The 25,148-nt window shown below is 43.8% G+C and overlaps 1 protein-coding gene across 1 annotated transcript; it reads left to right on the top strand.

The window, feature by feature from the left end:
• Positions 1 to 11,559: 11,559 nt before the first annotated feature.
• LOC128095643 (tetraspanin-7-like) lies at positions 11,560 to 12,303 on the top strand. Its single transcript, XM_052714803.1, has one exon. It carries the CDS (start codon positions 11,569 to 11,571, stop codon positions 12,301 to 12,303), a length of 735 nt encoding a protein of 244 aa, XP_052570763.1. The 5' UTR covers positions 11,560 to 11,568.
• Positions 12,304 to 25,148: the final 12,845 nt, after the last annotated feature.

Genomic DNA, 25,148 nt, shown 5'->3' with positions numbered 1-25,148 from the left:
CCCAACAAACCCTTTCCTCCCCAACTTGGTTTTTGGTCATGGTGTTTTATCATAGCAATAGAAACCCCAACTAGGGCATTCTCATCAGGAATTGACTGCCTGTCGCTTGCTCTTCATCTAGGGGTGGGAGCATGTAGAATTTCCCTGTCCACGTTGGCACGCCCACTGGTGTTGTCGTTATGCTCATCTTGTTCAGGCAACTCTATTGCGGAGATTTCATGGGTGCAGCTTCCCTGACGTGTATAGAACTATCTCACAACAGATGTCCTGCTCTTCTGGCTCTTATAGTCTTTCTCTCCCACTTCCGTGATTTTCCCTGAGCCTTAAGTGTAGGGTTGCATCGAAGACATATCCTTTGGGGTCTTGCACCCCACAGCCAGTTATTTTCTGCATTTTGAACAGTTGTCAATCTCCATAATAGTCTGCATCTGTTGAAAAAGAAGCTTCTTTGATGAGGGATGAGAGCTTCACTTCTTTGTAGTATAAGGATAAGTATTTAGAATACAGTTAGAAATTGTATTGGCTTAGGAAGGTGGCAGTAATGGGTTCTTCTCTAGGGTCTATGACCTCAACAGACATGTGTAGTTGGCTAGGTTTGCAGTACCAGGCATGACTCCTCTCCTATTGAGCAGGCTTTAAGTTCAATTAGATAGCTGTTGGTTGCCTCCAAGACAAAAGTGCCACAACTACATTCTTGCTAGTCCTGTCATTGTTGTGGCTCATAGGCTTTATAGCTATGTAGGATTACGGATAGATTCCTCCTCTCTCTGGGCAGCTTGCACAGCATCTTCTGATACTATGGTAGCCAGTTTTCAGTAAGGAGGTGTCCAGGTCAGTTCCAGCTTGATTCTTTGAAGTCTTGTGTCCACTTAAGATTAGACCTTGAAGTCCTTGTGTCTTTAGCAATCGGGTTACCTTCAAATTCCACACCAAGATTCTTAAACTTTGGGCCATAACCTCACATGGGGTCACTGCAACTAAATATGGAGTTTGCAAAAAAAAAAAAAATGCAGACAGTAAAAGGTGTCTGAGTCCACAATGAACAAAAATGGATTTAAACCCAACACATAATGTATTCCAGTCACGCTTGCCTGTGTTGTACCTGCACTGTCTCTGTAGCCTAGGTTCTGAAAACACAACGTGTGCGCTTTGCACTGTGAATGTCATCATGCTGTGCAACACCAAAACAAACCCCCTAAACAAAAACCACCTGCAACACTTTTGCTTAGATTCAAGACTATTGTATTTTATGAATTACAGTGCTTTTATTGTATATATGAAGTTTGTTCTTTTCTTATAGAAACATTATGGTTTAATTATGGAAAACAAAAGTTTTTAATGTTACCCTGTAGAGAGCCGTGCACGGCCGCGCCTCAAAGATGGCACCGGCGTCCGGCTTCCGCCTTCCCGATGGCAGGTGCTCCTTATTTGGCTAAGGCTAGGATCTGGCTTGCTTCCGCACACCTGGACCTAATCTGGCTTGCTTGCGTATGTCTGACCCTATCGGCATTATCCACGTAGCACTATGGGGTTGATTGCCCAGTGGCTATAAAGGGTGTGGGCTGGCTTTCCCGAGGAGAGAGATCAGAGGAGGAGAAGAAGAAGATGGCTTTCCCTGGGGTCAGAAGATTGTTTCAAGGTTCCTGAATAAACTGCTTGGAGAAGAGTCTTGTGTTGCGTCTTCCTTGCTGGTCGAGGCGGACACAACATTACCCTGTAGTCACTCCTCAGCATGTATCAAATTAGTACATGTGATTGTGTTGTGTTAGGCAAATAAGCATATCCATGTCATTAGTGGCCAATTTTCTTTAATATTCTATAAATAGTAAATGTATACACACACCAAAAAAGTTTAAATTTTTTTTGGTTTATTATCAATAAATACTTACTTTGTATATTTATTTTATATACCTCTATTCTTTTTTTGTGATTCACTTTGGTTTTTTTTTTATTAAGAAAAATTTTTCATTTTACATGCCAATCAGAGATTCTCCTCTTCCCTCCTCCTGTCCCCCAGCCTTCCCCCACAACACACCCTCCATTCCCCCCACCCACAAGAAGGCAAGGCCTCCCAGGGGGAGGCACATCTAGTAGAGGCAAGTGCAAGCCCATCCCCCTCCTCAAGGCTGCAGGAGGTGTCCCGTCATAGTAGTGGGCTCCAAAAAACCTGCTTGTGCACCAGGGATGGATTCTGATCCTACTGCTAGAGGACCCCCCAAGCAGATCAAGCTACACAATTGTCTCACCATGCAGAGGGCCTAGTCTAGTCCCATGTAGGTTCCACAGCCATTGATCCATCTTTCATGAGTTCCCACTAGTTTGGTTTGGTCATCTTTGCAGGTTACCCCATCATGATGCATTTGCTTATAGAATACCTCCTCTCTCTCCAACTGGACTCCTGGAGCTCTGCCTGGTGTTTGGCTGTGGATCTCTGCATCTGCCTCCATCAGTCACTAGAGAAAAGCTCTGTGATGACAGGGTATTCATTGATCTGATCACTGGGGCAAGCCAGTTCAGTTCAGGCACCCTCTCCACTATTTCTAGTAGTCTAAGCTGGGGTCATCCTTGGGGATTCCTGGCAATTTCCCTAGCACTGGGTTTCTCTCTATCTCCATATCTTCCTCCATCATGGTATCTTTCTTATTGCTTTCCTACTCCATCCCTGTTCCAGCTTGACCATCCCATTTCCTTATGTTCTCATCCCCCATGCCCTACCCTCCATTGCCCACCCCTCATCCCCATTTTGCTCATGTAGATCTCATCTATTTCCCCTTCCCAGGGCAATCCATGTATCCATCCCTCTTTGGGTCTTCCTTATTAGCTAGCTTCTCTGGAATTGTGGGTTGTTGTCTGGTTATCTTTTGCTTTACTTCTAGTATCCACCTATGAGTGAGTACATACCATGAGAACATACTCCTTCTGAGTCTAGGTTATCTCACTCAGGATGATATTTTCTAGTTCCATCTGTTTGCCTGTAAATTTCAAGATGTCATTGTTTTTCTCTGTTGAATAGTACTCCATTGTGTATATGTACCACATTTTCTTAATCCATTCTTCAGTTGAGGGGCATTTAGATTGTTTCCAGGTTCTGGCTATTACAAATAATGCTGCTATGAACATAGTTGAACATGTGTCCCTGTGGTATGATTGAGCATTGCTTGGGTATATGCCCAAGAGTGGTATAGCTGGGTCTTGAGGTAGATTGATTTGCAATTTTCTGAGAAATCGCCACACTGATTTCCAAAGTGGCTGTACAAGTTTGCACTCCCACCAACAGTGGAGGAGTGTTCCTCTTGCTCCACATCCTCTCCAACATAAATTGTTTTCAGTGCTTTTGATCTTAGCCATTCTGGCAGGTATAAGTTGGTATCTCAGAGTCGTTTAGATTTGCATCTCCCTGATGACTAAGGATGCCGAGCAATTCCTTAAATGTCTTTCTGCCACTTGAAATTCTTCCTTTGAGAATTCTCTGTTTAGCTCTATAACCTATTTTTAAAAAACTGGATTGTTCATTATTTTGATGTCTAGTTTCTTGAGTTCTTTATATATTTTGGAGATCAGCCCTCTGTCAGATGTGGGGTTGGTGAAAATCTTTTCCCATTCTGTAGGCTGTCATTTTGTCTTATTTACTGTGTCCTTACCTCTATTCTTAATGTTATGTAAAAAAAAATTCAGGCCAAAAGGGGTCATAAGTAAGAAAAATTTAAGAAAGGCTTTTTAAGAGACCTGTAACTCCCAGTTGTCTCATCTTTTGTGACATATACAGCTACTGATATGTAATATCTAGGTTTATTACCTAAGAGGAGACTACAAAATAGTGATATTCTAAGTTTGTGACTTATTTGACAGTTTTTAATTGGATTTCTTTGACTTGTTACTCAGTTATTAGTTAAGAAAAGGTAGAAAGAATAGCAAATTCTTTCTTTGCATCTATTTTAAGATTATAAACTAATTCCTGTCAATCCCTAAAGATAATGTCTTTGGGAATTGAAGTCATTGTAATAATGGATATACCAGTTGGGGGTGCCTGTTGTTGTACCTCTGTTTATCTATTGGCTTGACTATCTTTCCTATCTTTCTTTAGTTAGATTGGTTTATTGTACATTGTGGACACAGGCTCTCTGAATTGTAAATTTCTTTCTTTGCTTTTTATCTTCACTGTGTAATGATGTCTCTTGTTGAAAAGAAGTTCTTGATTTTTATGCAGGTGAATAATAACCTTATCCTTAATGACTAGTGCCTTTTATGTATTTTAAGAAACATTAATCTATCAAGAAGTCATTAGGATTAATTACTGTGCTGTTTTTCATATTTAAATCCATATTACATTTAGAGTATTTTGTATACGTGGTAAAGTAGGGGTCACATTACTCTCCCCTACCCATTAATATCCAATTTTCAACTTCTTAATCTAAAGAAAATTAGTAGATACCTTCTTGCTTACCTCCTTGGACCCAGGGACAAAAAAAAAATTTCTAGATGTCGACCTACTTCTCTGGGTTTCTATCTTGTCCCACTCCTTACTACTTTTAGCTGTCTGGTGTCTTTAAGAAGATATCTTGTATTTATGTGTTGTTCAGACATTTCTGTTTCTTCTCAGAGACAAAACAGATAAAAGTTCCATAGTCCATTACCATAAAAAGATTAAAGTTCAATGGTTTACCCGGACAAAAGTCACACCACTTCTCACGTTTCCTAGTTGTTGCCAATGAGGTCTAAAGTAAAGTAATAATGCATTGGATCATCCCTTTGAGACAAACATTTCAGTCTCTGCAGAACACAGTGTACATTCTTTGCCGTTTTACATGGGTTCCAGGAAAAGATAAGTTGTCTGGGATCAGATGTCCTTCTCCCCGAGGTTCAGGTAGTACCAATATGAACAGTGTCATATGTACATGAAGTGAGAGGGGCAGAGAATGAGAATGTTCCCATTTAATTGGTTCATCATAATAACTCATTGAGGGATTTGACTCCTTTGTCTTCAAAATTGGGTGGCCCAGGAGGAATACTTATGTCAAGGAAAAATTTCAGATTATAGCTCTTTCCCAAGGTCAGTTTTCTTCTACTTTTACTTCTTCATTAGTCCTCATCAGTGAAGTCTTGACAGCCTGTCACTTTGAACCTTGCACCCTGTTGAGAAACATTTGCCTTGTGATGTCCCTTCAAATATCGTGCATGGCAGCGTTCTAGCATCTTGGAGCTGAACATTTGGAGCTGAATTCTGCCCCAGGTTTAACAACAGAAAATCAAAGAAATGCTCGGTATCGCATGAACCTACATGGCCTCCCAGAGACAGGCAAAGCTTAGGACAGCAGCAGTAGAGAAGGCTAGCTTGTTCCTGTGGCTGTTTGTAGATAATATCCAGTGGGATCATGAGAAAGCATCAGTAGGGAAAACAAGGGCTCAACAGAGGCTAGCTAACTATAAACCTCTGCATTTGAATACAAAGGTTGAGTTTGGAGGATGTGGGGGCCAGTTCAATGTGAGCTTTTAAGCTTGGCAAGGGAGGCTTAAAGTCTTCCCATCATCAATGAGAAAAATTTAGAAAGATTAAACCAGTGAAATGTCAATATTTAAAAGCTCCAGCAATAGATGGAGTAGGTAAGGGTTAAAGGGTCCACTGGAGAGGAGAGGTAGATAAGCTAGGGATTTATGTCTGTCACCGTGGGAAAGGACATGGTCCTGAAATCAGAAACAGTAGGTTACTAAAGAAGGGTACATACATTTTAAAGACATTGAGAAGGCAAAGATCGGAGGGTACAAGGTGATCTAAAGTCTACAAAACGTTCTTTATGAATTCTATTCTTTATTTTTGGGTGAAAATTCTTTAATTGGGAAGAGAGCTCAGAAAGTAAAAACCGTAGGTGCACAAAGTAAGAATCACTGGACACACCAAGCAGTGAGTGCCAATGGTATACAGGTAGATGCATAGCATATGCTACAGTTCCCTTGATATTTTTTCTTCCAGGAGGACATCCAGCTTATATCTCAGAGCAGTAAGGTCACCCACAATAACTAGTGAATGGGTATGCCTCCCATCGTGGACTCATCTATGACTGGTTGGGGGACCTGAAAAGGTAAGTCTAGAGCATTGTTCCTTGGTTAGTACTTCTCCTATCTAGATCTGTGGGCCTAGAACTCCAGTGCTCACTGCCTTTAACACACAGAAGGTCTTTGTCAGCATGGTGTTTGTTGCTATTAGTAGAAATTTTGTGAAATGACAAGAATGAGCTGTGTCTTACAGAAAGTGACTAAAGAGTGATGCAAGCAGGCTGATGGACTTAAAACAACCCAGTAATACCCAACAGGTAAGGAATGTGAGGTTGCTGGCTATAATGAATGCTAATAAGGAGGAACTTCTTCCTTCGATCTTTCAGTACCACTACGTCAGTCACCCAACCATAATGTGTCTTGTATCTCTGGGTTGAGAAATGGATGACTAATAAAATGCCTCATATAGGCGAACAATGACTAGGTGAGACAAACTAGAAACTAGAGAAGAAAGTTGGTTATACTATAACCCTCAAAGGACATATCGGTTTCTTTTGCAGGTGGGAGAATGAAAGTTAACATATGAGCCAGTCATGGTAGTATATGCCTGTGGTTTCAGCATTGGGAAGGCTGAGAAAGAAGGATTACACGTTTGAGGCTAGCCTGGGCTACAAAAAGAGACAGTCTCAAAAAATGAAAGGAAAATAAGTTAAGAATGAAGACAACATGTTTTGTAAAGGCTGAGCTGAATGAATGACTAAAGATTTTGATGCTTTTGACACTCATATTCATGCCGACGACTTCTCCAGAGGATGCACCATTAGTTAAGTCATGATCGACGTCATAGCGAGAGACCCACATTTCACTTCCCGCCATCACTATCTCTTAATTACAAGTGGCTGTGAGATCTTCCTTGCCCGTCTGTTCGTGTCCTTTGCCACTGTCCTGGTTCAGACTTTTTACCCAGCTATCTCAACACCTCCCTTCTTCATCCACCCCCTCCTCCTTTAACCCCATCTTATTCTGCTTCTGCCTTAGAAACCTTTGCCAGAGTGGACCTCCTGGAACCCAGATGAGACCACACTATTCCACTGTACAAAATATCTTCAGCATGTCTCATTACCCAAACTGGTGCCCTGAAGTTAGACTCTGACCTGTGGATATGTTTTATCTTCTCAGGTCAATATTCACTTGTAATTTGGATCCTGGAAGATTTTATTCAGGGCAGCAACCCTAAGTTTGTTATTGTCAGCCCACTTCCTCATTATTTGACTGATCCATACTAGCTCCTGAGATTGCATCCCTCACCTACTGGGAGAGAGCTCACACTGGCTGCCTCTTCTTGCATCGTTCCCTCCAGCTCCATCTGCCTACCACACTACAGAAAGCTTTTAGTTTGAGAACAGGCTGAGCTTTGGGGGCCTCTACACCTTTCCACACGATATTCACACTAAGTGAAGTGGTTTTGCTTTCACAGGGTTTCACTAGGTAGCCCTGTCTGGAATTCACTGTGTAAACTAGGATGGCCTCAAAAGCCCAGGGATCCTTTTGCTTATCACATCCTGGGATTAAAGATGAGTGCCTCACCCTCATCTTGAAGTGTTTTTATATCAGTGCTTACTGACTAATACAAATGTCCATACTTCACAAAGATTTCTCTGGTCTCCCCAGATTAAATGGGCTACCTCTTGTCTTTAGGTCCATTAACTCAGCAGTCCACCCATCCGTTCAACAATATACTCTGCACCATTTGGGAATATCAGGGACAGAACAGGGTATTGTGAACATAAAAACACCCATGACATAGATTTGTTCCAAGTTTCACCTCTTACACTCACACTCATGGTCAGGCAAACTCTAGTAGAGTGGCCTGACTGGATTGAAGGGCATGTACATATCAAGGCAGAGGCATAACTGGAAAAACGGGTAGTCTGGAACATCTCTTCTCTGGAAACACAAGGTAGATCAGATAGGTATCTATGGCTGAGATTCTGGAAGCACATAGACTGAAGAGCTGAATCAAGGCAGCTGCAGGGAGGAGGGCGGGAAGGAATGGACTGCAGGACTCTGCTGGGGGAGAAATGGTTGCCACACTCAGTAACTGACTGACTGTTAGAAGTGCAGACAAGTGGAAAGCACCAGTTTTCTGGGCTGCTGACTGGAAAGGCAAGTGTGGCCATGAGAAATACAGGCGGGAAGAAAGAGCCAATGAAAGAGTGATTTCTTGAATGGTTGATGTGCCCTGGGACATTCAAGTGTATTACAGGGCTGCGCTGTGGAGGACATGCCCATCTGGGCAGTAGCTGAAGTCATTTTGTAAGTATGGTAGAAAGGAAGAGGAATCCAGCTCACTCTAGGACTTTGGAGAACAGCAATAAAGGTCAAGAGAGACAAAAGAGAAACTAGAAAGCAGTAGAGTGTCTCAGACCCAGATTCCATATGTGACCATAGGAAAAGCTAGTTCTGCTGACGATCCCCAACATGGCAATAATTTGTGATTTCTATCTGCCAATATTAAACTGTTTAGTTGTGTCTATCCTATAAGTTATTGATCATAGGCTGCTAATAAGATACCACTTCCCCTCTAATATTTCTGCAATTATTTCCCTGGAGCAGGAGTCCCTAAGAGTGCTGAATTTCCTCATGAAGCCAATGTTGTTGTTTTAGCTTATAGATGGCTGTGGGAAGCTTTGTGATCATCTTCAGTCATTCATTTACATGAAGAGCATATATTGCAACCAAAAATTTACAAATGAAAATTTAAACTCCCCAGAAGTCCCACAGTAGCCCACCAGTGAACCTCCTGATGTATCATAGGCCAGGTGGTAGCTGAAGTTATCCTGTTCCTGCCCAGCTCCAGTGGTACTCAGACCCAAGTAAAAACACAGAAACTTATATTATTTACAAACTGTATGGCCTAATGGCTCAGGCTTCTTGCTAGCTGTTCTTATATCTTAAATTAACCCATTTCTATTAATCTATAAGTTGCCATGTGGCTCGTGGCTTACCTGTATCTTTACATGTTGCTTCTCATCACGGCGGCTGGCCGCCTCTCCCTCCCTCAGCCTTCCACTCCCCAGCATTTTCCTCTCTCTTTGTCCTGCCTATCCTATACTTCCTGCCTGGCTACTGGCCAATCAGCATTTTATTTATCAATCAATCAGAGCAACACATTCACAGCATAGAGCACATCCCACAGCACTGGGCCATTTTGTTTTGTTATGGAATTCTGTTTCCTTTCTTTTTAAGTCTGTACTTTCTTCAATGCACATTCAAGGAAGCTGGGCAGCCTTGCTTAGCTGCTGCTCTGTTCTCGGTGTCTGCCGTAGTGCTTAGAACACAGTATGTACTCTCCAGGCTTTGCAGAGTGCACGAGGGAGCTGAAGGCTCTTTCTGCACTCTCTTGCCTCTCCAACAAGCTCTGCTCATTCTTTGTTGTATCTGGCTTGTGGTGTTATAAGGACAAAATGATGGTTTTCCACAATTTTCCTATTAAACAAGAAAATGGCAAGGGAGGGTCTCTAAATGCCCACTACCGTGGGAGAAGACTTGAAGCCAGAGAGTTGTTCATGAGCACACACATTTCATCTATAAACGACACAAGTCCTGCCTGGAGCTGGACATCCATGGAGACTGGTAAGCCTAAAATATATAGCCTGGAGACTTAGGGAAGAGTTGATGTTCCAGCTCATGTGCCAATTCCTCCTACTTAGGTGAGGTTTGCCCATGGTGTAGCACCCACTCATACTTTGGAAGGTAATCCACTATACTCATAGTTCATCTCTTTGAGCATTAGTCTTATCTAAAACCTACACAGAAACACCTAGATTAATATTTGGACGAATATCGGAAAAACTAGCCCAGAAAAACTAACAAAATTAACTATCACAGTATCCAATGGTGTGGGATTCAAAGTTATAGATGTTGCCAGTTTTTGTGGGTGCTCTTATCCTCCCTACCTCGAATGCCTCCACAGTTATTGGCACTGACCCTGAGTCGCACAGATGATCCCACTTTTAGCAGGAACAACTTTTAAAATTGAGTGAAGACTCACCCAGGCTTGTGCTCAGCAACCCAGTAGATAGTCATGGATAATCCTTTTTGTCTTCAGAATTCTTACTAGGAACATAGAATCCTTATCAGCAACTTTCAGCAGTTCTTAAGTTACCTTCCTCCTGCTTCAGCAGGAGCATAACACATGACTGTCTAGAATAAGTTAATTATTAGCAGGTAGGTCCCCACTACTCTGTATTAAGCATTGGGCTCTTTTCTGAGGGCCATTTGAAATAAGTTATGGCAGTAACAAGGATACAATCATTGGTCCATTTGTATTTAAGGAAATGAATGTCCCCAAAATGATGAGGATTTCCCCAATGTTCCTTGGCCTACTTATCCACTGCAGCAAAATTCGTATCCAAAGCTTAGCTGTGGATGACACCTGCTGTTCTGTCACCTCAGGAGTTTGTGGGTCAGGAATTCAGTTAGTCTCTGTGCCACAACGACTGAATTCTAGCTAAGTTGGTTCACATGACTAGAGGTTGCTGAGATCAGTTGTGTAGTAGCTTGGTGCTGGCTATCTTTCAGATCCCTTGCATGTTTTTCAAGTCATGTTTACTAGGATGGGATTTCCAAGTTCACTTTCTGCACCTGCCCTTGGTTAGACCTGACCTCCTCCTTTCTATCGCTTGGGCTTCCTGACAGTATGGAAGTCCAGGGTAATTGGACTTCGTCATGGAGCTGGCCTCCCCCAGGATAGAGATTGCAAAAATTGACAAGACTCCTTGGGACTTGTCTTTCCCAATTGCCGTGTCTGTCATGATCTATTGGTCAAGCAAATCATTTAAACCAGCCTACATTTAAAAGAAGAGAATGGATTCCATTTCTATTAAAGAGCGATAGCAAAAACTTTCAACCATCTGTAATATGTAAGAGTCAAGACTGAGACATAGAGCTCAGACTTTTCCTTGCCTTCAAAAGCCTTGCCTTTTCTCTCTGTTCCTTGGTGTCTGCCAGTACCCGTATGCAGTGGCCACAGGGTTCATAATTATGAGCAGGACCCTGGGTCACAATGTAAATAGATAGCGAGCTGCAAGAGGGCCATGGCTTGACAATCTGTGACATGTCCGGGCGGAACAATGAGAAGGGCTAGCACCAATATCCTTCTTGGGGGGGGGAGGGACATCAATGCCATTCCTCACCCTGTGGGTGGGCTAGGGCTGGAGAGAAGAACAGTATTTCAGCAATGAAGGGGAAACGCCAATGACCAGTACTAATGAGGGACAGGAACAGGAGAGGGAGGGAGTTCATTGCCAGAGAGTGGAGGATTAAGGAGAATGGGGAAGAAGTGGGGAGACCCAGCCTTCCACTGTATCCACCTCCCAGAAGGAATGAAGCCAATCTACTGTCCTCCAAACACAGGAAGCAAGAACGTCATTCTCTGGAGTCTTTCTTTGCCAATCAGAGTAGCAGAAGTCAGTGAAGTCTTGGGAGAATTGAGCAAGCCTACAGCAAGGATCGTATAGGAAGAGTCAGCTTGGCCTTTCTCTCTCTGGGAACAGTATTGTGGCAGTGAGGAGAATGGAAACCAAATTTGTGCTAATCTGTCTCAAAATCCTCCTCCTCCTCTACTCCTTTATCTTTTGGATCACCGGGGTGACCTTGTTGGTTATTGGAGTCTGGGGAAAGCTTACTCTGGGCATCTACTTATCTCTTATTGCCAGGAACTCCATAGATGTTCCCACAGTACTCATCGGAACTGGCACTATGATTGTTAGTTTTGGTCTATTTGGATGCTTTGCTGCATGTCGAGGTATCCTGTGGATGCTGAAGCTGTACTCCCTGCTTCTGTCGCTGGTGTTCCTGGCTGAGCTTGTTGCTAGCATTTCAGCACCTCTATTTCACCGTGAGATCAAGGACAGCTTCTTGAAGATTTACACCAATGCTGTGCAGAATTATAATGGCAAAGATGAGAAAAGCCAGGCGGTGGACCAGGTGCAGCATAGTCTGATCTGCTGTGGGGTGAAGAACTACACCGACTGGAAAACAAGCCCTTACTTCCTGGACCATGGCATCCCCCACAGTTGCTGTAAGGATCAAAGTGACTGTGACCCTCAGGATCTACACAACCTGACCATAGCTGCGACCAAAGTTAACCAGAGGGGCTGCTATAATCTGATGATGAGTTTCTTAGAGAGAAACATGGGGGTCGTCATTGGAGTGCTCTTTGCAGCCACATTCTACCAGTTGATTGGCATAAGGCTGTCCTGTTGTCTGTCCCGGTACATCATAGCCCATCAGTATGAGATGATGTGAAAAGTTTTCCAATGGCGATAGAATAAGAAGCCTATTTCAGAGAAGAACTACTCCATCCTCTGAAAGACTTGCAAAGAACATGAGCACACAGAGCTCATCTGTCCTGCTCTTGCTGCCCTCTTCCTCAGGTCCCACACCATACAAGTTGCTGACTCTCCCACCAGATCTCTGCTCCAACTTTGAGCTCACATGAAGTGGACTGTTCATCTCGTGAAGCCCTGTTGTGTTATACAGTGTACCCACTGGCAGCTAGCCATGGTGAACCCCACCCAATGGCCCTGTGCATGCAAGCTCCTCCTCATGTGTTAGGTCCAAATGCAACTTATTTTGGGAGACTGGTTATCACATCGACACTGGCCTCCTGTGGCCCTGCATGCAGTATGGGTGACTGTCAGCCCTTCATCATGATCCATAAATGCCATGCACCTTTATAGAGATAACCAGATGTTCATTATCAGATCTTTGACTTTAGTCTTGTTTGCTTTGGTTTTCATTTTGCTGGGGTTTTCCCTACTTTCTTTAGGCTGCCTAGGAGAACTGAAGAAACACATTAGTAGGTATTCATGAGGAGAAGATAGCATGTGTTATGGTGGAAACTGCTGAGTGTACAAGTGGATAGGTATAGGATATTAAGGTAGATTATTGTATATACTAGTAAACTAATCTAGTAAAATATCAGCCTTAGATAAATTGTATTGTCACGGATTCTTGTATATTGATGCAAATGTAAACTATTTTTATATTCTTATTCCAGATAATTGTATATTGATACAAATATAGAACCATATTTGTTGTAATGTACATATATTTCTACTCTTATTTGAAATGTTTGTATATTGATACAAATGTAAAATTATACTTGTCATATTGTATGCATGTTCTTCCTCTGTTTAGGATATCTGGTATATTGATACATATTTATGATTATTGTCATATTTCATATTATACTATACATTCCTACCTCTGATTTAGCTTTATTGTGTATTGTCACAATTTTGAAGCCATTGTCCTTTTACTGTACATTTGCTTACAGGCTATTTACCCTGTTTATGTGAAATCTTAGTCCTTAGGTTATATGGGTAGATAAGACTTACAGATTTATAGTCACCTATGCTTGTCATCTCTATAGTTATGTTAGTTAGGTTGTCCAGACTTACAGAAACATTATGTCAGATGGATAGGTAATCTTCAAACACTTCATAGACCTGGAGAATATGGCATTTAAATGTTTTGATAACTTGGAATTCTGTTGACATGAGACACAATTGCTCCTGGCACCACCGATCTGATCCTGAGAGAATGTTGGGCTTCTGAGATATTTCCATTTGGAAGTTTGTCTTCACCTTGGCACAAAATGGCCTACTGGGCAAAGAACTGCCCTTGCCTAGACTGCTGACAGTAAAATGGTCTAACAGATACTCAAGGCCTGTAGCCAATTTGAATGCACCAACGATGCTGAGAAACTTGAGGTGACTGTCCAGGCTGCCAGCTGTCTCTGTCTGCTCTCTCAAGACTCCCAAAAGTTGTTTGCATCCTTCTCCTGTTTCTCAGATATTATTACATTCCTTCTCAGGTCTTTGATGGGATTGAAGACTAACAGTTATAGTTACAATCTTCTTGTATCTTAGCTAGAACATATTACATATTAGATTTAGGTTCTATAGGATAGGACACCTTTTGGAATGATCTTTGCAACATGCCATTTACCTATGCTCCAGACTTCTCTGGATTTTCGTATTTCGGCATGTGTCTCTTGTTTGATATTGTTCATGTTGGTTGTAGTTCCATCTTGTCTAGGCCATTATCCCTTATTCCTCCTGGACAATATTTGATAATCATTTCTATTGTATACAGTTTTGTATTAGGTTAGAACTTTATTTAGACAAAAGGGGGAGGTGTAGTAGGTAGCTGATCCAGCTTTGACCTGGAAGTAGTATACCTAGTGAGGCTTCCAGTAACTGCCATGCCTACCTATGACCTGCCCCTGAGGTGGGGCCAAGATGGGAGCCCTTAAGACCCGAGACCCAGATGTGCCGGCTCTCTTGGTTCCTGGTGATCCTGGATGCTGGATGGTAGACCGAGTGGAATTCTCCAGAGAACCCAGCCGGACTGCACCTCACTTCTCCTGAATCCTGTAACCAACCCCTTTACTGGCTGTAAGTTATCCCCAAATAGACCTCCTTTTTAACTACAGGGAGTTGCCTTAATAATTCCCCCAATATGAAAGTTCTAGCTACTTAGTTCCACACCTGGGTATGTAGAGACAGCTTAGTGGATGTTGGCCATTCAGCAGAAGCCTGCACAACCCCATTCTAAGGCTGTGTTGTTTCTTCCCTTGAAGGTAAGGATGCCAACTCTGGTGTTTTCTCCACCAACTAATTGTTGTTGTTACTTTACTTTTCATTCTCTGTATTTTTTTTTTCTTGATTGACATTATAGACTTTGAGGGCCTCAGATCAACTTAAAAATGGGTGTGAAAGGGAAACAAAAGTCAATGTTTTGAAAAGATCTTTAAAAACAATGCTTCTGGGGCTTCAGGGTTGACTCAGTTGGTAGTGTTAGCTGTGCAAACATAAGGATCCGAATTGTAGCCTCAGAACCTGTGTGAAAGCTGGATGCAGTGGCTTTCACTTATTATTCTGGTGCTGGGGAGGTAGACGCAGGTGGATCTCTCACACTTACTAGCTGGCCCACACAGCCTAGTTTGCAAGCCACAGGCCAGTGACACAGGTGTTATCTCTCACACTTACTAGGTGGTCTACACAGCCTAGTTTTCGAGTCACAGGCCAGTGAGAAACCCAGCCTCAACAAACAAGATGGATAGTGCGAGGAATAACAGCCTAGCTTGACTTCCGGCCTCCACACCTCCATACATGTACACCCCCATACACACGTATACTCACCTCAAAACAACCTCCTCTGTCTAGCATGTCAACACAATGCATTGATATTTTAAGCATTTGTGATGTCTGCATTAATAAATAACAATTATGAGTAGTCAAAACACCAGAGGTGCCTCAGGAGCTCCTGTGTAGACTGTTCTTTTCCACTTCTCTGTGTCACTGGCAATCACTGGAAGTTACTAGAGATTTGAGAATGATTTTTTTTTTTTAGGATATTGATAAAGGCTCTCAGGGCATAACCCTTCCTTGGGCTGCTCTTTGTGACCTGTTATGTCCTCCAATGGGGCACTTAAAGGAATGCTTCTTTTCCAACACCAGTTTTTCATGCAGTTAGTTGCTTTGCATTTGGAATGTGACCTTTGCTTCCCATATTGAATTTTCTCCTAACACGATGGTAGCCTAGAGACGAGAGAATGAAGTTTGCTGAGTATTGCACTCTGTTTACTGTCTCTTATCAGCCAATCATTCTTACTAATAGACACACATGAGTCATTGTGCCAAAGTCCGGGCATGAGTCACGGTCACTCCAGTAGCGACAATGGTGCCACATTCTTGTCCAGAGATAGGGCTGGAGGTGAACGTGATCATTCCCAGCAATAGCTGATGTCATGAAAACTCAGTGAGATTCTGGGAAGAGATCTTCTTCTAAACAAATGACAACAAAAGGTTTTATTTTCCTGTCTTTTTTGAGCAACGTGTACTCCAGTACACGGGTCTCAGGCAGCCATCTTGTAACCATGAGAGGAAAGGAAAAAAACAAAAACAAAAACCCTCAGCCATACTAAACCTAACCAAATACGCCAGGTACTTGGATTTGCAAATCAGAACCGCCGCAGCCTGTTCTCTGTGTTTTAGGTCATTCTCCAGTTTTATGTTTGTTTGGGCTCCAGCCACCAGGCTCTTGAAGCCTGATCTGCGTTTCAGATAAAGACGTGGCTCGGGAGTCTCTTGCATATGTCCTAGAGAAATCAGATACCCAAACTCCCAGCTCAGAATTCCGTTCCTGGTTTATTTAAAACATGGAAGAGGGGGTGCAGAAAGAGAGAGACAGAGACAGGCAGAGACAGAGAGACATATAGGAACTGGAATAGAGAGGTGATGTTAGAGAAAACTCAGATTTCCAGCTTTTTCTCTTCAACTCCATGCCCAGAACATAGACTTCTACATCTGGTAGAGCCATTGAAGAACGTGTGTTAAGTCAAACCCTCCTTGAAGAGACATGGACTATGATATCACATCCCCTCCCCCATAGACTGACTATATTTGGACTGTGGGGCTCTATGGCTTTAGCAGGGGGCAGAAGGGACAGATGGTGGTAATTTCATATCCAATATTGTAATGGCACTCTTGTACCCTGTGTTGGAAAAGGAATCTGCACATGCCTGTTATTGGCAGGTTAGCATGGACACAGTATTATTGATCTGTTTGTTCTGAGTGGATTTCCCTTTACAGCCCGGATACCCCTGGAGTGATATCAACAAGGGTGACGCCAGCAGAAATAAACTTGAATTTGAATTTCATGGACTACCCAAAGCCAGACAGCTATAGAATGAGAAAAGGAGGAGGAGGGTGACAACAAGGGACTCACAGATGTCACATGTCTCAAAAGCATGGCTGATCACTTGACCAGAGGGGGCAAGACTGAGCTTTGAATTGATTGACTCTTTTCCCTACCCCCTCCTCCTCAGACAATCTGCAGCCTGGGGAGAGGTGGAAGAGAGTTTCAGGGTGTTAATCCACTGTCCCAGAAATTTGAAAGATCTGATTTGTGTCTCTGCTCATGGATGTTTCTAAGTGACAGGCAGCAACTAAACTCCAGCATTCGCTTATAGTTTCATGATGGAAAACCTGGCATGTTAGAGTGGTCAGTTTTAAAAGTACTGTTATACGAATCCTCTCAGTTTCCTGACTATGGTATTCTTAGACTTACATTACCTTAACTATGGATGTGGATGACCATCTTTTATAGTGAGCTCCATGTTCATTAGAGGGCCCTGGAAGTTCTTGAAACTGCTGGGTCATCTCTTTCTGGCTCTATCACCACATTTATACTATCCCCTTTACCCCCGGCTCCCTCCTGCATTAGTCAGAATGTGTGTGTGTGTGTGTGTGTGTGTGTGTGTGTGTGTGTGTGTGTGTGTGTGTGTGTGTGTGTGTTAGGTATTTGGTGATTGGTGGCCTAGCCCTGTGTCCAGAGAGCCAGATACTATTGCAACTTCCCAGCCTAGGGAGCCCCACTGACCTGGATCAGACAAAACCATTTCCTAGCAGGCTTTGCATAGCCTCCCTGTGAGGGTCCCAAACACTCTCCGCTCTTGTGTGCTCACCGGTCAGCCTGCCTGCATCCCAGAGTGATGCTTGTGCTCACCCAGTTTTTGTAGGTCAGCTCCAGCTTGGGCACCCGGATGAATTTCTCCATCATCCAGTCAGTTTCCATGGCATTCTGAATTTGGACTTTAGCCCTTCCTTGGTTCCCTGTTACACATTTACAGTTGCTCACATGTCATTGCCTCACAGTTCTTCTTAAAAACGTTTTCCTCCTGTGCTGAAGCTATCCACCCTCTCACCATCTTCTGATCTGTCCTGAAATCCCTGTCTCCTGACTGGAGTGATAGATCGAGTTTCAGGGCTAAGTATAATAATGTTTTTGGTAATTGTGTTGGTTTTTTTTTTTTTCTCATTTCTGTTATCAAATGCCAGAGCAAAAGCAACTTAAAAGAGGAAAGCTTTGTTTTGGCTTACAGTTTGATGGGTTATAAGTCTGCCCGTCATGGTGGAGAAGCCATGGCAGCAGGAACAGGGGACTACATTGCATCCACAGTCAGGTCGCAGAGGGTGATGAATGCTTATGCTCAGCTTGCTTCCTGCTTTTTATTAGTCTTCAACCCCAGATCACGGGGTTATGACGGATTTCCCACCTCAGTCAATCCACTTAAGAAATCCCCTTATAGATAGGCCAGAAATTTGTCCCTGGGTTATTCTAGATCCGCTTAGGTTGACAATATTAATCATCATAGGTGATGAAACTGCCAACTGATAAGTCACATGATGCGGAAGTGAAGTCCCTCTAGGGTAGGTGGAGGATGTCCATGAGTGTGTTCACTGAGATGGAGGAAAGGGCAAGAAGAACAGCTGATTGCTGCCTTGTCCAAGAGCCAATAAAGAGACTTCACAGGGTGACCCACATGGAGATCCCCATAATTCTTGTCTCTTTATCCTGCCTCAAAACACAAATCCAAGGAGAACTGACTGAGAAAATGTGCCAGCAACACCTGGCCCTTCAGGAGTACTGTCTAGTGCTGTCCTGATGCCCCAGGCCAGGCACTGTCTAAGGGACCTGTGATTAGTGCTGATAGTGACCCACTATTCCCCACAAAGAGCCGCCAAGTCCCCAGGTTCCTCCCTGTGAACATCCTGTTGGCCACTTTTATGGATGAGTCAAGACACTGGGAAAGCCAGTGATCTACAAGCCTGGGTAAAAGGCAAGGGAAGACACCAGCCATACTGATGCCCCGATACCTTAGACATCTGCACCCCCAGAACTGTGAGACAGTAAAGTTTGGGAATAAACCATATAGTCTGTGGTGCTTCATTTTGGCAACCATAGCCAATGAGCACTGATTCCCCTCCAAATAAAATACCTGTGCTTGTATTGTTGTCTCCTGGCCTGCTAAAATGGGAACCAAACCAAGAAGACAGCATTCCATTTGTCCTCTCAACGTCTTGGAAGGGAAGGCATTGTTGTCTGTTTCAACAGCCTAGAAAGATGAATTCCATGAAGACAACTTGGATTTGACTTTGTTCAATACCCTCATTCCTTCCGGCCTCCCCACTCCCTCCCCCTAGAAAGCTTGCTGGTAACCCTTGGGCTGTCTCATTTAACACTACTTTCTGCCTCATCTGGCTCTAGAAGACCGTCGACTGGAGGGTGACACTTTGGCTGACTTAATAAGCAAGCAGGCCTTGGTGCTGCCTCTCAGAGAGTGCATACTGACCATAGCAGTGTCTCAGCTGGTCCCCAGGGATGTTCATGTAATGCCACATTAGGGAAGGCAGATGAGCAGAACACATTTTAAATCCCACCATTTATCCTTCCACTCCTGAGGGAGGCCAGAGTCCTTCAAAAGGGAACGAAGTATGTGAACTTGAAGATCTGAAAAAGATGGGGGAGAATAATGCTGGAGGAGAAGGAACTTGACCTCCCCACTTTGAAGGGATTCTGGGTATGTTGACATCCCGAGGAAAGAACTACAGTAAGCAGGGGAGGCCAAGAGGAACCGAAGCAGAACACAGGGTTTGTGGGATGCTGGGGGCCTGCTGAGTACCCAAGGCAAGTAATGGGAATGAGCTCTTTGGGGAGCAGGCTCAGAATCCTGGCATGCTAATGTCTCTGGGCTGGGAAGATTTATTGTGGCTAAGTGGCTTGCGGTACTTGCAGACAGATGCAGCCCTCCTTCAGCAATGCGGCCAGATCATCTGTTTTGCTTTCTTCATAAATATGTCTCCCTGAATGTCAAGAGGGAGAGATTTGGAAATAAAACAAAAAGGCATTTTCTATGGGGCACGAGAAACCTCAATTTATCACCAGCTTTTTCACCAAAGGAAAACGATTTACTTTTTGTCTTCAAAGACTGTGGAACAAATGTTTCAAAACTGCAGTAGGTTATTGCAATTAGTGTGCCCACTTTTTAAAACCTTCCCCGCAGATAGACAGGTACTCTGAAAAGGTTTTTATACATTCGTCTCTGTGAGGTGGAAGGAAGAAGATGAGGTTGCCTGGGAAGTGTTTGTAGGCAGTTGGTCTTTTGTGTTTCCTATGCAGTTGGCCTTTTGTACATAAAGTTGGGGACTGTTCTTCAGCCGATGTAGTTGCTACTCTTGGGAGCTGGGCCTGGGGCAAGCTTCAAGGTGAGCTCTGAGAGGCTGCTGAGAAGTGCACACATTCACAGTGACCGTGTGTGATGGTGATGCCGTTGTCTACCTCATGAAGCAAAGCCCACACATTCTGTCAGGCTGCAGCGGGGAAGACACTTGGCTTGGTACTGGGTATGGGGCACAGAGGGAGGGGTGAGAGAGGGCAGAGGGGAGTGGCGGAGAAGGAGAGAAAGAGTGAGAGACAGACGCAGAAACACAGAAAAAGAGACGGAGAGACAAAGAGACAGAGACAGAGAGGAGACTTACGAACTCCATAACTCTTGCTAAACATTATGTTTCCCTTCTTTCTCTAAAAGCCTGAGTCAAGTTTGTGGCTTATACTTAATGAATGTCTAACAGTTTGGGGCAAATTTTGGGTGCTAAATGTGGTTTGGGTTATTTCCTCATCTCTCTGACTTTGATTTCAAGTGAAATTTTGTCTTATGATGTGTAATTGTGTACAAATTCCTTGCCTAACATGCTGGAGCAGATGCTGTGATCTGTTACCTGAATGCCTCCTCAAGATCAAGGTGCTTATGGCCCAGGGTCCAGGGATGCTGCCCACTGACCATTCCAGAATGTGAGTCTCCAAGGATTATTCTGTCCTTGGGTCTTAAGGGAGTATCTCATCCACTCCAGGTCTTATGTTCTCCCCAGTGGCAGTCTGCACCTAGAGAATGTCGGATAGAGTGGCGCAAGCGTCTGGCAACCATGTCTCGAGGACAGTGGTTCTCAGCTTCCTAAGACTGTGGCCCTTTAATACATTTCCTCATGTTGTGGTGACCCCCACCATAAAATTATTTTGTTGCTACTTTGTAAGTGTAATTTTGCTGTTATGAATCGTAATGCAAATAGCTGGTATGTAGGATATCTGATATATGACCCCTGTGAAAAGGTCATTTGACCCCCAAAGGGGTAGTGACCTAAGGGCTGAGAACCACTGCTCTAGCACATGTCTTTCAGGACAGCTCAGCCTCTGAGCTCCCTGTGAGGCATCCTGAGAACTCTCACAATTCTCCCGTGATCTCTCAAAGCCTCTTCACTCTCTATCTCCAAGTCTTTTTCTTGTCAAACTTGACCAGTCGCCATGGGTGCCAGCAGTGGGATGCCAAAGCAGATTCTGAAACAGGAATTAAAAGGGGAGGGCCACCAGTCAGCTGGTAGTCAAGCTCCCATCTCATGGCAGATGGAGCCCTGATTGCCCCAGGCATGGACAAAATGTCACAGATGGGAACTAGGCTAGCATTTCAGAGGAAGAGAATGCTTGAAAAGAAGAGAATAAAAGGTTGCTCGTTAGTAAACTCCAACTTAAAGCTAAGAGTAGACACGACAGGGTTTCCCTGGCAGATTTGAAGGGGAATTATCTGCTGCAGCCCAAAGGCAGAAAAACCCCAGGATTGCATCAGGGCCTTCATTGTGAGAGCACAGGTTGCCCTGAACAGTTTTCAGGCTTGGGCCAGCCGTTTGACCGGAACCCAACAGATTCCTGGAGGAGCTGGGTTTCCAGGAAGAAAGCCATTGTACTTGGTGATGAGTATTTCCAGTTTTACACAAAAGGGCCTATGACTGTGTGTTCAAGAATGAAGCACTCAGGGCAGGGAAATACCTTTCTCTTTACCTAAGCACCGAGGTTCTGTGTTGCAGTCTGAAACACCTGAGACTGGGTAATGTAGATTTTAAAAAGCTTACGTAGTTTTTAGTTTTGGAGGCTGAATGTCCAAGACGGGATAGCCTTGCCTGTTCTGTCGCTGATGAGGGTTCTCCAGCTGTGTCACACAGAGCTGTGAACATCGTCATGGTAAGCGTGCATGTGGGAGGGAGAGAGAATCGCATGGTGAGAGGAAGTTGGAGACTCAGGGGAAATGGACTACTCTTTTTATAACATGTTACCTGCCGGGGAACTAATTCCTGTGGGAACTCTGGAGACCGTGCAGCGTTCCTAAATTGAGCAGTGTTCCTAAATCAACTTCCAAATGGCAGGATTCCTTTCTGGATCAAAGTGGATCACATGTAACACCTAAGAACAGAAAGGTTGCGGCTTGATCATCTGCAAAAGGGCAGTGGTGTTGCATTCCTGACTCGTACCTTTAGTAGCAGGCATGATGTCCATACAAAGCAAGAACTCCCATGGGAGGGAGATGACAGCTAGGCAGGCACCATGAGCTGCTCTATAGGAGAGAGGTGACAGGGAAGAGGGACCATGAGCTGCTCTATGGGAGAGAGGTGACAGGGAGGAGGGACCATGAGCCGCTCTAGGAACAGATCAGAACTATTTTGCAAGAAAGGCTTTCTCTCCTTATCTGTTGTCTCCAAACTTGTTGACTCCATTTCCAAAGTCAATGCTGCATATCCCCTGTGTCTCATTAGTGTCATGGTAACATGCCTTAATAGCTACGATTGCATTGCTGGATGCTTATATCTTAAGCAGTCACAGTAAGTCATGTGCATGGAGGTCAGGGCCTTATCAGTTCCATACCTGTTTCCATCGTAGCTGTGGTGGCTATTCTTGGTTGTCAGCTTGACTACATCAGAGTTATCTAGAATCCAAGCAATGTGGAAGAAGGAAGCTTTTTCTTTTTTTGCCTGCTTGCCTCTTGCTCTCACTGGCCATTCCTTCAGTGGGATTAGAGCCTAGTTATTTGGGATTCAGGCATATCCTGAAGAACAGCTGAGAGATGCAGCCTCATGGATTGAACAACTCCTGGATTCTTGGACTTCCCGTTGGTAGACAGACATTGTTGCATGAGCTGAACTACAGCTTATAACCCACTCTAATAGATTTCCATATGGGAAAAATATGTATAAAATATATATAAAATCTACATATATAGATATATAATATGCATGTACATATACTTATATAGTATATATACATCATATATACATAATATACATGTATGTTCACACATTTTTACACACACACACACACACACACACACACACACACACACACTTTATTACTTTAGAGAACCCTGACTAATATAATAGCTATCACTCAAAAGGCACATGTTGATGCTCTTATTGACCCTCATGCATTTGGGTATGGGGAAAGGTGGTCACAAGTGAGCCTCTCCTGCCTCTTTCTTACCTATAGTCTTACCATCTCACTGTAATACTTTCACTTCTCACTCCACGTTTCTACTTTCTCCAGAGCTCCTTGCTTTTCATTTAGAAGCCTTGCTCCCTTAGCTCATGTCTGACTCCCTGACTGGGTTCCTGCCATCTGTTGCATCGTATGCTGGCTAATGCAGCAGTCTCTAGACTTGGAATCAAAGGAACACTATTCGAACCTATGGTTGCTCTGCTATGACCAAGCCATTTGGCCTCTCTGGGCCATGGGTGGAAATCAGAATGGAAGAGAAGATGTGGACTCTCTGAGATACCTCAGAATGAGTGTACATAACTATCCACATCTGCTTCTTCTTGGGGGAGTCTCTATTGGCTGCAGTCATACGACTTGGTTTCCCAGAAGCATTAACACAGTCTCCACGAGGCTGGAGTTAAGTGAGCACGTGGAAGTGCTCACTGAGTGATTACTATGACTTCGGTCCCCTCTTGTGCAGCTAAGAGTGAATGATACTTTTTAAATGGACAACATCTGGGGTTTTAAGGATGACTTTCTCAGTTTTTCTCCTGGTTGTGTTGCTATGGCATACTGTTGTAGGGTTAGCATTTCAGTTCCAATGCTGACTATGCAACTCAGGGCATGGAACTCAACCGCAGATCACTTGGGTTGAGAGGCAAATATCTGACTGTACTGAACAAGAGACTCCTTGCCCTTATAACTCATGATCCTTATGCCTATGTCCTTGGTACCATGCCTGACTGCAACCTGACAATTCTACACTGCTCAACTCACCTGTGATGCACTGGATGGGCCACGTGTCACTCATCTTACCAAACAAATTCTATGAGATAATCAACTTGTAAATCAAACAGCTTATCTGGGCTCATGGTTTCAGAGGTTCCCTCCTCTGGTTAGTTGTTCCTGTTGCTTTAGACCTGTCTGGAAGTAGCACATCACAGCAGGCACAGATAGTGAGGGAACACTGTTTGCCTCGTGGCCAGAAAGCAAAGTGAAAAGGAGGAAGCCAGGATAGTCCAAACCCTTCAAGGGTGTATCAATGACCTAAAGACCCCCTAAGTGCCCTACTTGTAAAAAATACCGCCACTTCCCACTAATACCACTCTGGGGGACATTCTAGATCAGGCTAATAGCAAGAACCATGCCTCCTTTCCCACTGTGGTCCTCCATGAATGCTTGGGTTAGAAGCTAATCACTATAAAACACCCAGTGTCTAATTTTGGCCCCTTCTTTTCCCTGTGTACCCCTCTGAGCCTATTCTCTAACCATTTTGGGATTCAGGTGTCCCTTTCAACTCCCTTTATCCAAAATTTTAGACTCTGTGAATCTCAGTGTTAGTCCTAGTGAAATCTAAAACCACAGTAAGGCTGCTATTTCCAGAGGCAAATGTCTGCTTGATTTAAACTCTGGCTGGGTTAACACACCACCAGCTGGATGGAAATGAAAAAATAAGCTCCAAGAGGCACTGTTTCAAAATACCTACCCTTTAGATTCATTGGATGCAGCCAGCATGTGGAGTGAGTCTTCCAGATTCTGGACGCTTCTGACCTTTCGTTCAGGCAAAAGTCATGGTTAGGTCCCTTGTGACCCTGTCTTCTCCAGTCTCTAATTCTCTACTCACATTTTCTCAGCCCCCATTCTCTGCCCTTTTATCATTTTTATTGCTTTTCTCTGGACCATCTCCAGGTCTTGACATCTTTCTTAGAACATAGAAGCCATGGACTGGTAAAGAATGCTAACAAGGAAAGAAACAATGTGGAGCCCATTAGGAGGATTGATTTCTAGCCCTTGTATGCGCTGCTAATTCATCCCAGCCTTTTAAAGGCCTTTAAGGCACAGCCAGGGGGCTCCCTGGCACTGAGAGCATGGTCTTTGGTGACCCAGGGTGACTTCACCACTGTGTTGCTCATGGGCCCATCACTCCTCAACTTAGACCTCCTTGG

Source organism: Peromyscus californicus, unplaced genomic scaffold (genome assembly GCF_007827085.1).
Source record: "Peromyscus californicus insignis strain IS unplaced genomic scaffold, ASM782708v3 Scaffold_4__1_contigs__length_199733344, whole genome shotgun sequence".
NCBI lineage: Eukaryota > Metazoa > Chordata > Mammalia > Rodentia > Cricetidae > Peromyscus > Peromyscus californicus.
Note: the sequence above shows the minus strand (reverse complement) of the source record. Positions and strands in the feature narration are given on the sequence as shown.

What these genes read in the sequence shown, in the direction of transcription:
- LOC128095643 (XM_052714803.1), top strand. Translation starts at nt 11,569, where the DNA reads ATGGAAACCAAATTTGTGCTAATCTGTCTCAAAATCCTCCTCCTCCTC.